This window comes from Sarcophilus harrisii, chromosome 5 (assembly GCF_902635505.1).
Source record: "Sarcophilus harrisii chromosome 5, mSarHar1.11, whole genome shotgun sequence".
NCBI lineage: Eukaryota > Metazoa > Chordata > Mammalia > Dasyuromorphia > Dasyuridae > Sarcophilus > Sarcophilus harrisii.
In genome coordinates, this window is record NC_045430.1 from 183,623,431 (window position 1) to 183,638,922 (window position 15,492).

Consider the following 15,492-nt stretch of genomic DNA (forward strand, 5'->3'; position numbering starts at 1 on the left):
AAAAGAGCAACTGGAAGAGACTAAATATATAAGGCATAGGTCTGTATTATATGATATAATCTTGAGGATATTTAATATTCTTAAGACATCTAAAAGAGGATAAAATGCTAAAGTCTCAACAAAACTCTTGGAACTTATCCCCAAAAGAACTTGAGAAAATACTAATAGCTGCTTATATACTGACTTTCTCATTCCTCCAAAAGTTTTATGAAAATGATAGAATGAGAAGGGAACAGTCAGACATAGACAGATGATAATCTCTAATGGTCTACATTTTTATAATCATATAATGAGTCAAAAATTTAGAGCATATAAAGCCCCATTTTGCCTATCATTTGCTGATAACTTAAAAACCCTTCCAATAAGTTGTCTCCCATGCATGTGGCAAAATCATATAACATTCTTTAAAAGAGCTAATAACAAAGATCATTTTGTTGGATTACTGTTTTATAATTACTAGTAAACGAGTCATAAAATAAGGAAATATGCTTCCCTGAGTTATTCACTATATGTCAAGGATATCTAGTGCAAAAGTTCATATAAAAGAAAGATTCTTTACAGATGTTTTGGTGCTTCGGATACTTTGATCATAGATGACACTGTTTACCATAAGTCTCAGAACATTGCAGGACTTATTAAATGTGTCATAAATAATCATTCAAAATGTTTGACAAAATCAAATGAATGAAGAATGCTTATTGTATAATTGAAATAATAGAGAAGAAATTTGGTTCATTAGTATTTACATCTTGATGACAGATTCTGCAAATGGACAATGAGCTGAAATTAGAATTAAATAAGAAAAGGAAAGCAGATTAGATTTCTTTGGGAAATGGCGCATTGTTTTTAATGACCCCAAGCTGTTCCCTGAAGTAAAGATCTATTTTGATAACAATATTCTTCTGGTGATGCTATATAGCTAGAAATCATGGGATATTCTAGTGTCTGAAAAATTAAAAAAGATCACACAAAACACAACTGGCCTACATGTGGGCCTAAATAGATTGCAGCATACTACAAATGAAAAGTTGTACAATAATAGTGGCATAAAGAATGACATTAGAGATAGATGAATAGAAAAAAGACAGTCCTGTCACTTATCAAGAGCCAGGAATAACCAGGAACCACTCATAGAGTCCACTGGGATCAATGCTATGTCAAGAGAACTAAAAGAAGACCCCCTAAAATGTTTGGTCACAGAATCTGAAAGGTGGAAAGGACTTCAACGATCATGTACTCTAATCAAAATACAAAAAAGAATTCCCATTATAACATATCTGACAAATAATATTGCACCTCTTAAAGACAGATGGAAGGACTTGGACAAGAGTAACATAGGACAGGCAAACAAAGATGTGTCCCATTTATGAGATTATCACAGATTCATTGAATTTAGTGCTCTTAATGAACATGTGTATGTTATGTATATTTAAAGATGAATAAATGGTTGATTCAGTAGAAACTGATATCCAAAGGACTGAAATAAGGAAACAGAAATAGTAAAAGGTACAGAAATTGAGCTGGTTTCTAAAGAATTTAATCATTGGCCCCTAATTATTGTTTCTAGGTCCTTTCCTCTGTATTCATAGTACCTTATGTAGCAGTAGCAATAACAATTGAAGACATAGTGTCCTGAGGTGGTAGATAGTAGATTCCAAATTTGTGTTCTAATCAATTTACATCTATTTGCAACACATACCTTTGAAGTTCATGCTTTGTGGATTGAGTGACAAGGATATGGTTGGCTCATGCTTGGTTTAAATCAAGATAGATAACCTTAAAGTTCCCTGATGAAGTTATAGATATTAATGTAAGATTGATCAGGACTAATTTCAACCTGTTTAGAATACTAATTACAAAGTATTGCAGATAGGGACCTAAAACTCAGGACCTGGAAATCTAGACCATCCAATTCCTCCTGTTACAAGAAGAGAGAAGGCAGTGATAAAAAGCAGTCATTAAAGACACTGAACCCTCCACCCTAACAGTGATCCAAAGAAGTTTGACTTTAGTGACTCCAAAGCCAGAGGAATTGAAGGATCTTCTGAGGAAGAAATGTTTCTTGTATTACATAATACAAGAGTTGTATTTTGTTCACTGCTTGAATGGGATATACAGTTCTATTTGTGGGACAGCATACAAAATCTATCTCAAATATACTTGACCTTTCTGAGAGCAGTATTCTCTGAGATGGAAGACTTCTGAAACTCTCTAATAGAACTGTTAGTCAAAAGCATCATCAGTGACCTATAGTGTGCATGCTTTACCCAATGTAGCATTACAGAAAAGACTTGAAAGATTCAGATATATATAGGTCATCACACTTTGAATAAAAGGATTAAGGTGAATTGGTATACTATATATTATGAGTTCAAATATTCTTGAACTGTTTGGTAGACATTCAGTGGTTCCCAGTGTTGGACCTACCCAGTTATTACTTTCAGATCCCTAATAGCAGAAGAAGATAGGTGAGATAATTTTTATCAACCATGGTAGAATTCCTTATTTTGAACAGATTACACAATGATTTAAGGGACACCTGCAACTTTTGGACTTTTTATGGAAAACATATGGAATAGAAAGAGTATGGTGTGTTATATAGAGCCAAAAGATCTCATAATCCAGAATGCTGGGTTTGCCGACAGGAAGAAAAAACCCTGCCTCTAATACTTCCTATCTGTATGATCCTATACAGATCATTTAATGCTTATGTGCCTCAGAAAACTCTTGAATATTTATCTACTAAGTCATAGAGTAAAAATATCTGCATTAATAGAAGAATCTCCCATATAAGCAGTTCTCTTAGCTGACAGCTCATATATCTTTGTTATAGCTTCCCTTTACCCATACGGAAAATGTGGGTGGTGATATAAACTATCTAGAGGTATTCATGTGTCTGAATTATCTCACTGTATTTTGGAGGTGGGGATGGGGAACATTGGAAGAGCATGAAGCTGATGAAAGGATTTGCTCAACTGCAAGATGCTATTGTGAAGCTACCAATTGGCAAGTGATAGTTTTGTAAAGCCTTTGCCAAGTATATGAGTTTCATGTCTCCGCAGTTAGTATTAAGACTGAAAAGAAGTATTCTTCATCTGGCCAAAGAATTTTTGAGAACTAAAGACTTCTCAAGGATTTTGGATACCATCAGAAGTTAAAAATAACTATGTCATCATTACTAAGCCTTTTAATGGTCTCACTCATGAATATACAGTTAGAAAATCCTAAGAGTAGAAAGCAGAAATGGACATTATAGGCTGAGCCTTCTGTCATTTTTTGAAAATCATTGGGATGAAAAAATATGTGTAGGCCCTCAACATCATGGCCAATTTCTTTATGTATGGACTTATGCAGATCTATGCAAGACTTTTGTGGTACATACTTATGTCAGTGTAGATGACTTGGAAGCAGTTTTATATCAAGAGAGTTATAGACATAAGAAATCTTTTTCATTGCCAATAAATGACTTCTAGTGGTGAAACATTATCCCAATTGGAGTTCTTGGCTTTGAAATGTGCTAATAATGTAACTGTGTATGGAGCTTAATTCCAAATATGGATAGGCAATAACACATTGACATATTTTCACTGGTACTAAATTGGATAATGGCACAGAAAAATTTCTCTTTATTAAATAAAAAAAATAAAGAAAGAAAGAAAGAAAAATTTCTCCTACAACACATGCCATAGTTGATTTGAGACTTTAGCCATCTATAAGATCAATTGTGATATTAACAAGGGAAGACTAATATGGATTCAGATGCTCTGTCCTATACATTCCATGTATCTGAAATTATGGTGATACTTATAGAAAGAGTAATAAGCAGACACTCACACAAGAGTGAAGTTTGAGACTTCATTAGAAAGCATGCCAGAAGGACTTTATTTTCTTTCCACTGAACCAATCCTTATTGCCTCAGTCATTTTTGTGTCACTGGCAGTGAGACCATCTATGAAAAGTACCAGCCTTAGAAGCAAGGGTCTTACTCTTACACTTCAGTGCCCAAATTGACTAGAAGAAAGGAATAGCAGAAATCAGAGCTTTGCAATGGAAGACAGTACTGAAATATAAATATCTGAAAGCAATGAGCCAGAGAGCATTTGGTATTATCAAATGCATTACATTCTTTTGTCATGAAATCACCACAGGGTAGTTTTAGAGACTCTAAGACAAGAGCTCAAGAGCTCTTGAGCTGGTACAAGATATATTTTATCATTCCAATATCTATAATATCTATAAATAATATATTTATCTATAAAATTTATACATCTATATAATCTATAAAATAGCAAACATCTATAAAAATATATTTGTGTGCATAACTATAGGGATTGGGAATTCAATGTAATGGTTTTTAGTCATCTCCCAGAGTTCTTTTTCTGGGTATAGCTAGTTCAGTTCATTACTGCTCCATTAGAAATGATTTGGTTGATCTCGTGATTTCCTTCACAAGCTAATTGTACAATAATTCAGAGTCTGATTCTTTTTGTACAGCAAAATAATGTTTTGGTCATGTATACTTATTGTGTATCTAAGTTATATTTTAATATATTTTAACATCTACTGGTCATCCTGCCATTTAGGGGAGGGGGTGGGGGGGTAAGAGGTGAAAAATTGGAACAAGAGGTTTGGCAATTGTTAATGCTGTAAAGTTACCTATGTATATATCCTGTAAATAAAAGGCTATTAAATAAAAAAAATTTAAAAAAAAAATATATATATATATTTGTGATTTTCAAAGGAATTTGCTACCAGCTCCTTGATTATCTGGAGTAAATAAGTACCAGAAAGACTTTGGAGCATGAGTGTATGGTTTTTTTTAAATTTATTTCTGGAATAATATAGGAAAAAACATAATCAACATTCTAGTAATGATCAATCATTTCACCTTGCATACCCATGCAGGAACCAGAAAATTTCAACAGTTGCAAAGGTAGAAAAAATATATTTGTTGTAGGATAAATATTTCTCTGGGTACGATTTCTGTGCCATGATTCATTTTAACTGACTCTGTACATCGAGAGCAAGTTAGCCAACAAATTAGTAGCTTTGTAGGGAATCAAGAATTCTAGAACTATATTTTGCTATCCTCAAGGAGACTTATAGCCTCAGTGTTACAATATCTTAGACGCCTCCCTGTTGATAATTGTTCATGAGCTATTTTTATCTATTGATATATTCTTTGGAGTCTTAGAAGATGGATGAAGATTGGACACTTACAACCAGCGCATCTCTTAGTTAAGTAGTTGCAGGAGGCTTACTGACTAGCCATGATTTCAGCCCAGAAAACTTGTTTTAATTTGCTGTCACAAACTACAACCAGGGGATAGACGCCTGCTATAAAGAATCTTGATGTTCCAGTAGAAACACAGGTAGTAAACAGTGAAGAGCTGCCATAGACAAAATCGTTGAAAGGTTGGGCCTCTTCTACAAAAGAGCTCCAGAGAATGGTCAGGGCCTTGCAGAAGTACTGTAACACAACTATCTCTTGTCCACAGTGGACTTGGAGAACAGGAGGATGAGAACTAGGTAGAGTTTGCTAAATGGATTTTTAAAAAGGCACTCAGGATGAACTATTAACACTTCATAGTACCATATTTAGAGAAGGCTCAGATGTAGAAGAAATTGCAAATCTAGAAGGTCAGGAAAGCTAAATGATAATTGGCCAAAATGAAGGCGGGAGAATGGGGAGAGAACAAATTAAATACAAAGATTTCCTTTTTATGTCTAATAGTCCAGTAGTAGAGACCCCCAAAAAACAACTATAACATATGATATTGTGTTATATGACCTATGTACTTTGTTACAGTATGTATTTGCTGTATTATGTATCTTTATATTATTGCCAGATATGCATAGAATATGATTTACATGTGACCTATATGATTTTGCTCTGTATTGCATAGGGGCAAACCTGCTTGTTCTACAGTTCCCATTTTTTGTAATATGTTCTATGTTCTATACTTTTGCCTATACGCGTGCTTGTAGAATCAATTCTAATGTAGATTTGCTCTACTATGTACTTGTTTTTGTGCTGTATCCTTGGGATAATTACATATGAGTGACTTGAGATAATGTGGTACAGTGGAAAGTCTGCTGAATTTGGAGCAAGTCGACCCAAATTTGAATGCCGATTCTGCTGCTTAGCACCTGCATGGCCATAAATAAGTCACTTTACTCACTCAATCAACAAGTATTTATTAAGTATTTACTATGTGCCAGGCACAATGAAAGGCACTAGAGGAACAAAAACAAAAACAGCACCATTCGTGCCTTCAGTAGTTTATATTATATCAGAACAACACGCAAATAAATATGAAATATATACAAATTTGGTAATTTAGAGATGAAGAGGAGGCACTAGTTGAATAGGGGGGAAACCTTAGGAAAGAGATAGTGCTTAAGCTTTGAATGTGCTTTGAACAAAGTTAGGAGTTCAGAGGTAAAGAGGAGCACATTCTATGCATGGGGGAAAGGAGACAGCCTGGCCAAATCTGACAGGGGTGGACAATCCTGTGGGAGGGACAGCAAACACACTAATTCAGCTAGACCATAGAGTATGTTAGGGGCTATAATTTGTAATTAGATTAAAAAGATAAGCTAAAAACAGATTGTAAAAGCCTTTAAACACCAGAGTTTGTACTGCGCCCTAGAGACAATAGGAAGCCTTACTTTTTGAGCAGGAAGTAACACAGTCAGACTTGTGCTAGAAGTTTAGCAGTTATGTGAAAAATGCGCTGGAGAGGGAAAAGGCCTGGATCCAGGGAGACCAATTGGTAGACTATTTCAATAATTCAGTTGAAAAGTAATAAGGTCCTAATTTTGGGTGGTAGCTATATGAATAGAGAAGTTATCCATTTTCTCATCTCTAAAATGAGGACGGTTGAACTAGATTAAGGTCCCTTCCAGCTCTAAATCCTGATTCTATGACTTTGCTATGTGCTAATTTTTGAATGTGTATTATTTGAATTACAAATGCCCTAGTATATCCTCTGTAATTTGCAGGTAAAAAAAAATTTACTAGGGGGAGAATGAACAGGCATATCAAGCCTCTCTTCACAAGACTGCCACATATCCACAATGCTTTGGGACAACAGAGACTCATTCACTGGGGAAAGGGGCCTGAACATCATATTCCAGAAAGCCATTCATTCATGGTCATACAACATGAGTCAGGAGATTTTGCAAAGAGAGCTGAGGAGGAAAAAGAAAGGCAAATGAGGAATGAGAGGGAAAATCTGTGGATCCCGGAGTTTCCCCCAGTGCCACCTCATTCCACTACCAGCTGAGGTTTTTCCCCTCCTCCTCTTCAATCCCTGCCTGGACTCTGGACAGCCAATCTAGTAAAACTTCACCCCTTCCCTGCTGGTAAAGTTCAAACTGGGAATCACCTGAGAAGTCTGAGGCTTCCTGTTGCAAGGAAGAAGGTTCCAGCTAGGATCAGAAACACCAGAAAAAGAGATATACTTAGAAGAAATGGTGATGGGGAGCTGGACTTAATGTTCTATTCACCAAGTTATTGTTCTGAGGGGATACAGCAAAACATTTCATAATACTCTTCATTTCCCAAGTTTTCACTCTACTCTAAGTCAGTAACCTGTAGTACCTTAATGGAGACTAGTTCTCCATGATAGATAAGTTTGGAGAGATGGTTTGCTTTGGAAAATAATTGTTGAAAGTGTTGACTATTTCTACAATTTTAAGTAAATTCTCCTTTTCTACAATTAATATGTGATGTCATGTAATTAATTCAGCTGGTTGGTCTGAAGAGGGATGATTCAGAAAATAGAAATGGAGGGGAGGATCAGAACATTAATGTGATTATATATGAACCTGAAATATAGGTTATGAGGGCCTGAATACACAGCTGTTACACTGACAAAATCAGTTTTGATATACTTACATTCATTGAGTTTAGTCTATTTCTGATCCTTTAATAAAATATTTTCAAAATTTGTTTCCTTTACTATAACTAGGAAATATACTTAGGAAATACTTAAAATAATTTTCACACAAAATGTTTTTTCACAACATTTTATATTTTTCACATCTGCTAACTTTAAAAGGAGATTATTATTTAGTGTGATAATTTTTGTGCTATAGTTTAGATTTTGAGACAAAAATTTTAAGTTTAGGGCCTCAAGTTCTTTATCTGAAAATGAAAGGGTTGTATTGTATGATTGCCAAGGTTCCTCCTAAATATGATACAGTTCTTTGTTATCATAGTCTTTAAATTTGGAGTCAGAGAATATAGTTCAGAATTACAGTAACAGAATTTCAGAGTTTAAAGGAACCTCAGTAATCATCTAGTTCAACACAAAATGGATACTCATTATAGCATAATAGACAAATAGTCATAGTTGGAGACGTCCAAGGAAAGGCAATTCATCCCCTCTCTAGACAGCCAATTCCACTTTGGGGCAGCACTATTTGTTAATTTTTTTCCCTGAAACCAAACCTAAATTGGCTTCTTTTCAATCTCTACCCATTATACCTAGTTCTGTCTAGGGAACCAGGAGAACAAATCTAATCCATTCTTAAGATAACCCTTCAAAATCTTGAACATCTCTCAGGTTCCCCTTGATTTTTCTTCACCTAAATACACCCAGTTTTTGCAAACTATCTTTTATATGACTCGAATTCAAAGTCTTTCACCATTCTTTGGACATCCTCCAGCATCAATATTCTTCTTAAAGGTCCAGAGACCTATGCAACACTACAGATGACATCCGATCAGAGTTGAGTTCAGTGGGACTCTCAATACCCTATCCCTGAAACCTGTGTGCCCTTCTTAATGCAGCATTAGCTTTTCAGATTGTCACATCCACTCTGGCTCTTCTTGAACTTGAAATATGCTAAAGCTGCCTACCACATATTTTTTTCAGAATAGCTTCCCCAATTCATACTTATAAAGTCATTTTTTGTACCCAAGTGTAAGACTACATCTATGCTTATTGAATTTCATCTGACTGACTGACTTATTTTCTACTCAATACTTTATTCTTCCAAGATCCATTTGGATCCTAATGCATTCAGTGAGTTAGCTCCCCTTTCAGCTTTGTATTATCTACAAATTTAATGAGAACTCTATCTAGATCTTTACACAAATTATTGCTAAAAATGGTTAAAAGCACAAAGCCAAGCACACTGACATTGAATCCTTAACAATTGCTTTCTGAGTTTGGCTATTCAGCCAGTATGAATGCATCTAATTGTATTCTTGTTGAATCCATTTCTCACCACCTTCACAAGAATAATATGACCTACTTTATCAAAAACTTTGCTAACATCTAAGTAAACTACATTCACAGCATTTCCCAACCCCCCTAGTTGAGTAATCCTGTATGTGTGTGTGTTTGTATGTTTCATTTGACTTGTCAAGCTGTGCTGACTCTTCTCTCTCTACCATTTCATTTGCTGGTCTCATCAGTTCCCATGGATCCAATAATCATCTTCTGTTTTATCCAGCCCTAACCCCTCTTCTGACCTTCAATCTCTAACTCCCTATTAGATATCACAAACTGGATGTCTAATAGACCACTTGAACTCAACATGTATCAAATTGAACTTGTTTTTTGCTCCTAAACCCTCCCTACTCCCAAAATTCCATCTTATTCTCAAGTTCACCACCACTTTTCCAGTTCCCCAAACTCATCCCCTCACTCTCTCTCTTCCTCCACACCCAATCTATCAGTTTCACATTTTCAACAATTCTTGAATGTGCCTCCCTCTCTTCTCTGATACTATCAATGCCCAAGATAACTCTATATCTCAGCTCTGAGCATTTTCTCTGTCTTCCTCCCCAACCCAATGCTTGAAATGTTCTTCCTTCAAGTCCCAGCTAAAACATCACCATCTGCAGGAAGCCTCTCCCAATCTATCTTAATTTTAGTGCCCTCTCTATTTCCTGTTTTACTTTGTTCATAGTTTGCATGATGTCTCTCCTGTTAGATTGTAAGGCTTTTGAAAGCTCTAGAGTAAAGGACCCAGATATTTTATCTTGTACTCTTTGGTTCTTTACCCTCTCAATTTAAAGCTCCTGGAGAAATCACTTAAAGCTAGATTTTGTTTTAGCTCATGTCTTGGGTCTCTCCAAAAGATGAGTATAGAAAGATACACAGTATGGAATATAAATGAGTAAGACACCTACTGATTTCCTCCACACAAAGATATGATTATACTGTACAAGAGACTCATACATATGCATTTACAAAGTTTAAACAAGCAGAAGTAATAACTTTAAATTACCACTATATTTTCCCAGGATATTAATATTTAAAACATCAAGCATGAATCATTTTTCAGGCAGTTGAATCAATATTTCATCTTCATTTGTTCTATACATTATCCAAATAGTTCCCTGCCTTGGCAAGTCAGGCCAGGTTTTGGACTCATCCTCTCTGCTATAGAAACTCCTCTTATTGCCAGTCAGCTATGGGACCTAGGAGCTCCACACTTCCCAACTCATGATGCTGCCTTTGGAGTCAGGAAATAATCCGTCTCCTATTTCACCATTTGGTTACCCATGCTCAAGAAACAAAACAAGCAGAAAAGGCAGACAGAGGCCCAGGTTCAGCACATATAACTGTGTCTCTGCATTAGCTGCCATGTAATCACAGACATGCTACCAAGGTCCACCACCCCTCCAGGTTCCAACAATTTTCACATGCTCAGCAAAAAAGCAAAGAAAAGAGATCTAAAGAGTGGGGTTACTCCTGACAAGATATCAGATGAATGAATTAAGACTGAATGACAAATTTGATATGAGAGACAAGGGTTTGAAATATGAGTGACTAGGATATAATAGCCACAAAGGGGAACTATTTTAGAGGAAGCTCAGAAAGTTATTTCAGATCTATTATTTCAAAAATTCATCAGGGAGGTCTTCAGTTCTTGAAGGTTACACCAAAAACAGCACAAGAATTATGTCCTACCAAAGTTCTAAATATAGCTCAGCAAAAAGATGGCTGTTTTATTGGATAGAATCAAAACCAGAAAATTAGCCATCAGGTGATGAATTGTCTGAGAAACCATGACTCATGAAAAACATTCACTAAGGGCCGAGAGAGTTACAATGGTGTTGTTTATGCCTTGTGCGCCATTCTCCACAGGATCTGGAGGCCTTTGCCTCAGAATTCAGACAGCATATTCTGCAAACTCGTAGGTGTCTCTCCTATTCCAGTCTCTCTGGAGAGGAAGGGGGTGTCAAGAAAAGCCCTCCCCACAAAATTTAGCCAGTGCAAAGAAATGTGGAGCTTTGAAAGTTTCCACACTTAAGGAGAATAATAGCAGAGAATTGAGGTGGGTTTAGGGTGTCTTAACTAAAGCCCTTACATTTTTTCCATTCTAGTTTTCCCAAGGATTTTGAAGGGTAAAATATAAAGACCAGTTCTCAATAGGGTTGCTCAAGAAAGTAACAGAGGAAAGTTTCTGTGGTTGTCAGAGATCAATTACCCCTCTCTTACTTAGTTTTAATCATCCAGTAAAATTCTTTGTCCTAAGCCATGACATCTGCTGACCAGATGATGAGAATAGAGTTTAGTTTAAATCAAAGTCCATTTGCTCTAATAGATTAGTAAGAAAAGTAGCAATAGAACATTTCCCCCATAAGCCTGGGGCATACATTTCCACAATAGAGAAACCTTTTGTAAGTAACTGTGCAGTGAAGGAACCTGTCCAAAGGATGACCACATAGGGAACCTTTGTGGCTAGGCTATATCTGTGGGGGTCTCATGGGGAAAGGCTTTTTATATGACTAATGATGCAGGAGTGTTATTTTCTACTGATGTTCGTATCCCCTGAGCTAGACATGTGCTCTGCAAGGTGGTGCGCCACTATTATCATGGTTTCCATCAGGTGTTGCTCTTTTGAATATGTGGTTATAAAACTTCTTGCTGTCATTGGCTTCTGGGCTTCAGCTATAGCTGAACTCAGATGAGATGTTATCTCTTCTGGGAATAATTGAGCTCTGCATCTTTCACACACCCTGTCATTAGACTAGAAAAGTCTAATTAGGAGATGAATCTCTCTGTCCCAGCTTGAAGCCATGTATTCAGCATTTCTCCCCAGAAGAGCATATTTGTTTCTAGGAGATCAAATTCTTTTTAAATACAGAACAAGCACCAGACAAGGACAGTCCACCAACATTTAGTCTGCCTTTAAGTCTCTGCTCCTTCGTACTCACCAGGAACAACATTTCTGTCCAAAGCATCTTTTGTAGTATTAAAATAATTCCCTTTTACATCTCCTTCTCATCACCGTTCTACACACCTTCAATATCACTACTTTTGCACAGTCTCCTAAAATCAGTCTAGAAATATGATTCCATAGTTTTTCTCAGCCTTCGCCATGATCCTCTCGTGTCATCTCTGCAAATGAAAGGGGGGAACAGGAAGGAAGGTAATAAGGAAATCTCCTAGATGGAACCCAGCCTAGCATCTCAATCCTTTGTTTCAAATGCCCATCTTTATTCTGTATATGTGGACAACTGTAAAACTCTCAAAGAGCTTTTCTTCACTTATATTAAGCTAAAAATCTGCTTTCCTTCAGCTTTCTTCCACTTAGTTCTGCCTCTCAAACCATGTGGATATCTTAATGAAGTCCTGTTTTACATGAAAATCCTTAAAATATTGCAAAATAGCCATTCTTTATCTTCTCTTATACAGGCTAAACATCTTTAATTTCTTCCTTTTCACTTTCATATGACATGAGGAATATCAAAGGAGTATCAAAACTCCTCAAAATCTTGGTCTTCTTCCTCTGTACCAATTTTGTGATGGATCAAGAATCTTTTTTATAATGCACTGAATAACACTTGTGTGGTCTGACCAAGTCTGATGGTATCATAGGGTTATCACCTTCCTTAATCCAGCTTCTGTTAGTGTAGACTAAAATCATATTTGCCTTTTTTAGCTCTCACATCTCACTATCCTCTCATACTGGTCTTACAGTTTATTACAACCATCAGATCCTTATCATATGAGCTTTGGTCTACCTATGTCTCTTTCCCATACCGTGTGTGTGTGTGTGTGTGTGTGTGTGTGTGTATTTCATGTGTAGGACTTTATATTTGTTAAATGTACATTTACATGTATTAAATAATGTACTGTTCTCTCTGGGCCTCCTGTAAAGTAGTACTGGGAATGGCCACAGATTCATGCCTCTATAACATGGATATGATTGGATTAGAATCTTGTATGAAAGACCTCCTACAGGGATACAGGGAAAGCTGGAAACAGCAACTCTTGCTCAGAAAATGGGTTATTAGCATCCATATTCTCTAGATCCCTTCATCCAACTAGTGTCGAATCTATCTAATTGTACTATAATTCAATCTATATTTTTCCATGTTATCCAAAGGTATGATGATAAACTGTCTTATCACTCCTTGAAATCCAGATATCATATGACTAAAACATCCTTTTGATCTACCAGCTAGCATGCACTCATTTTAGCTGATAGTATTCATTGTTTCCCTTTTTAGTGGTTTACAAAATATTCCTGTAATATCAATATCATTATATAAGAGTATAAAGTAGAAAAGCAAAACAGTAGAGTGGAAAATGTGCTAGTCTTTGGATCAGCAGAGACCTACATTTGAATCCTGTTACTGATATTATGATCGTGAACAAGTGACATAACCTTTTTGAATCTTGTTTTCTTTATTTGCCATGTAGGAATAATAATAACTTAAGTACTTAATGCACTGGAGCAAATCAGATATTGTATATGCAACTTTAAAGTGCTACAGAAATGTAAACTATTTCTTGCTGTTCCAAAAATTTTCCAATAATCATAATTTGTTATTGTATCTGTTATTATTATATTTATGATGTTAGTGACCATGAAAAAATATTCAAAACTATAAAAATAAGAATTTTAAGATTTACATTAAACCATCAACTTCACTTACTTAATAGTTCATTTTTAAATACATTTTAAATTTAACAATATAGAATTAACAACATCCTATCTCTGTGTATCCTCAAGAACTTTTTTCTTTGTATTTTTCAAGATTTTATTGCTGGTATGATTATTTATATGGTTGCAGTTGGTGTATATATATATATATATATATATACATACATATGGTAATTTTGCTTGTGCTTTCTCATACTGCACCACTTTATATATTTTAATATTTTTGGTATTTTTATTGTTTTGTTCATTTGTTTCGGTCGTATTCAACTCTTCATGACTCCATTTGATGTTTTCTTAACAAAGATACTGAAGGAAACTGAGGTAAATAGAGTTCAATGACTTGTCCCAGGATCATACAATAAATGTCTGAAGCTAGGTTTGAACTCAGGAAGATGACTCCAATATCTGAATTCTATCCACTGAGTCACCTAGCTACCCTATTGGTATTTTTATTATTTGTCTTTTTATTCAATAATAATATTCTATGACATTTGCTTACAAATAACTGTTCAACTATTCCTCAATAATATTCATGATATAGAAGCATAACGCTTCTATGTAATCTACAAGACTTATGCTTCTCTCATTTCTTCCTAAACCATGCTTTCCCAAATATTTTTCCCCATCCTTACTTTTTTCACTGTTTTGCATAGAAGTCACCAAGAATCTGAGTGTATGTTGATTTGATTTGGAGGACCTTGTCAGAAAGACTCATCTCCCCAAGTTCAAATAGGACCCAGATACTTACTAGCTGTGAGACTTGAACAAGTCACTTAATCCTGTTTACCTCAGTTTACTCCTTGAAAAATTAGCTGGAAAAGGAAATGGTAAAAAACTCCAGTATCTTTGCCAAGAAAACACCAAAAGGGATTATGAAGATTCAGAAATGACTGAAAAACAATTGAACAACAATCAAATTCTTTGTAGAATTTCTCTACTTTATCCTCAAAAACCCATGATTCATAAATTGAAATTATTTCCATGGTAGTCTTTTTTGCAAATACATATCATTAGTGCTTTAATGTTTGATGACCAAATATCACATGAAATGTTTCCTGTGGCCTTTGGTTGTTCAATGAAGTCCCCTATGCTATTTCTTTTTTTGCTTCTCCAGATTACTTATGAGTTATCCTTCCATTTAGCTACACCTTCTTTCTTCTGGTTTTGTTGATAGCATGAGTATAAAGATTCATATGATTCACTTCCTCCAGCAGTATGTCCGCTCACTGGTCTTAGACAAGCACTTCATATTTAGGTCACCAACAACAAATTGAAGTTTATTAATAATACAAAAGTTGTAAGAGTCCTAGCATCCTTTGCCCCCTTTTCCAAAACTCTGTCACTGTCACTGCTACACGTAAAAATGAACTATTTAAAAAGTTATTGAAAATAAAAAATGGGAAATGGACAACAAATATTAGCACCATTGTCCTTCTGAACTTCAAAACTGACTATAATAATTTTATCCGAAGTTTAACCAATATAAATTAATTGATATGAAAAGATCAAATGAGCCCCCAAGGCACTTAATTCAGTGAACACATGACTTACTCACCAAACCTATGTAGGCTG

The 15,492-nt window shown here is 35.4% G+C and overlaps 1 protein-coding gene across 5 annotated transcripts in view; it reads left to right on the forward strand.

Moving 5' to 3' along the window:
- The window catches only part of AGBL3 (ATP/GTP binding protein like 3), a 115,364-nt gene that overhangs the window by 83,961 nt on the left and 15,911 nt on the right, over positions 1–15,492 (forward strand). The window contains exon 16 of one of the 5 annotated variants that reach the window (XM_031939104.1): positions 7,006–7,708. The exons of the other annotated variants lie outside the window; for them this stretch is intronic. Within the exon in view, the coding sequence (XP_031794964.1) occupies positions 7,006–7,289 (284 nt within the window). The 3' untranslated portion in view covers positions 7,290–7,708. Of the gene's footprint in view, positions 1–7,005; positions 7,709–15,492 lie in introns of those variants that run through there. 5 annotated transcript variants of the gene reach the window in all.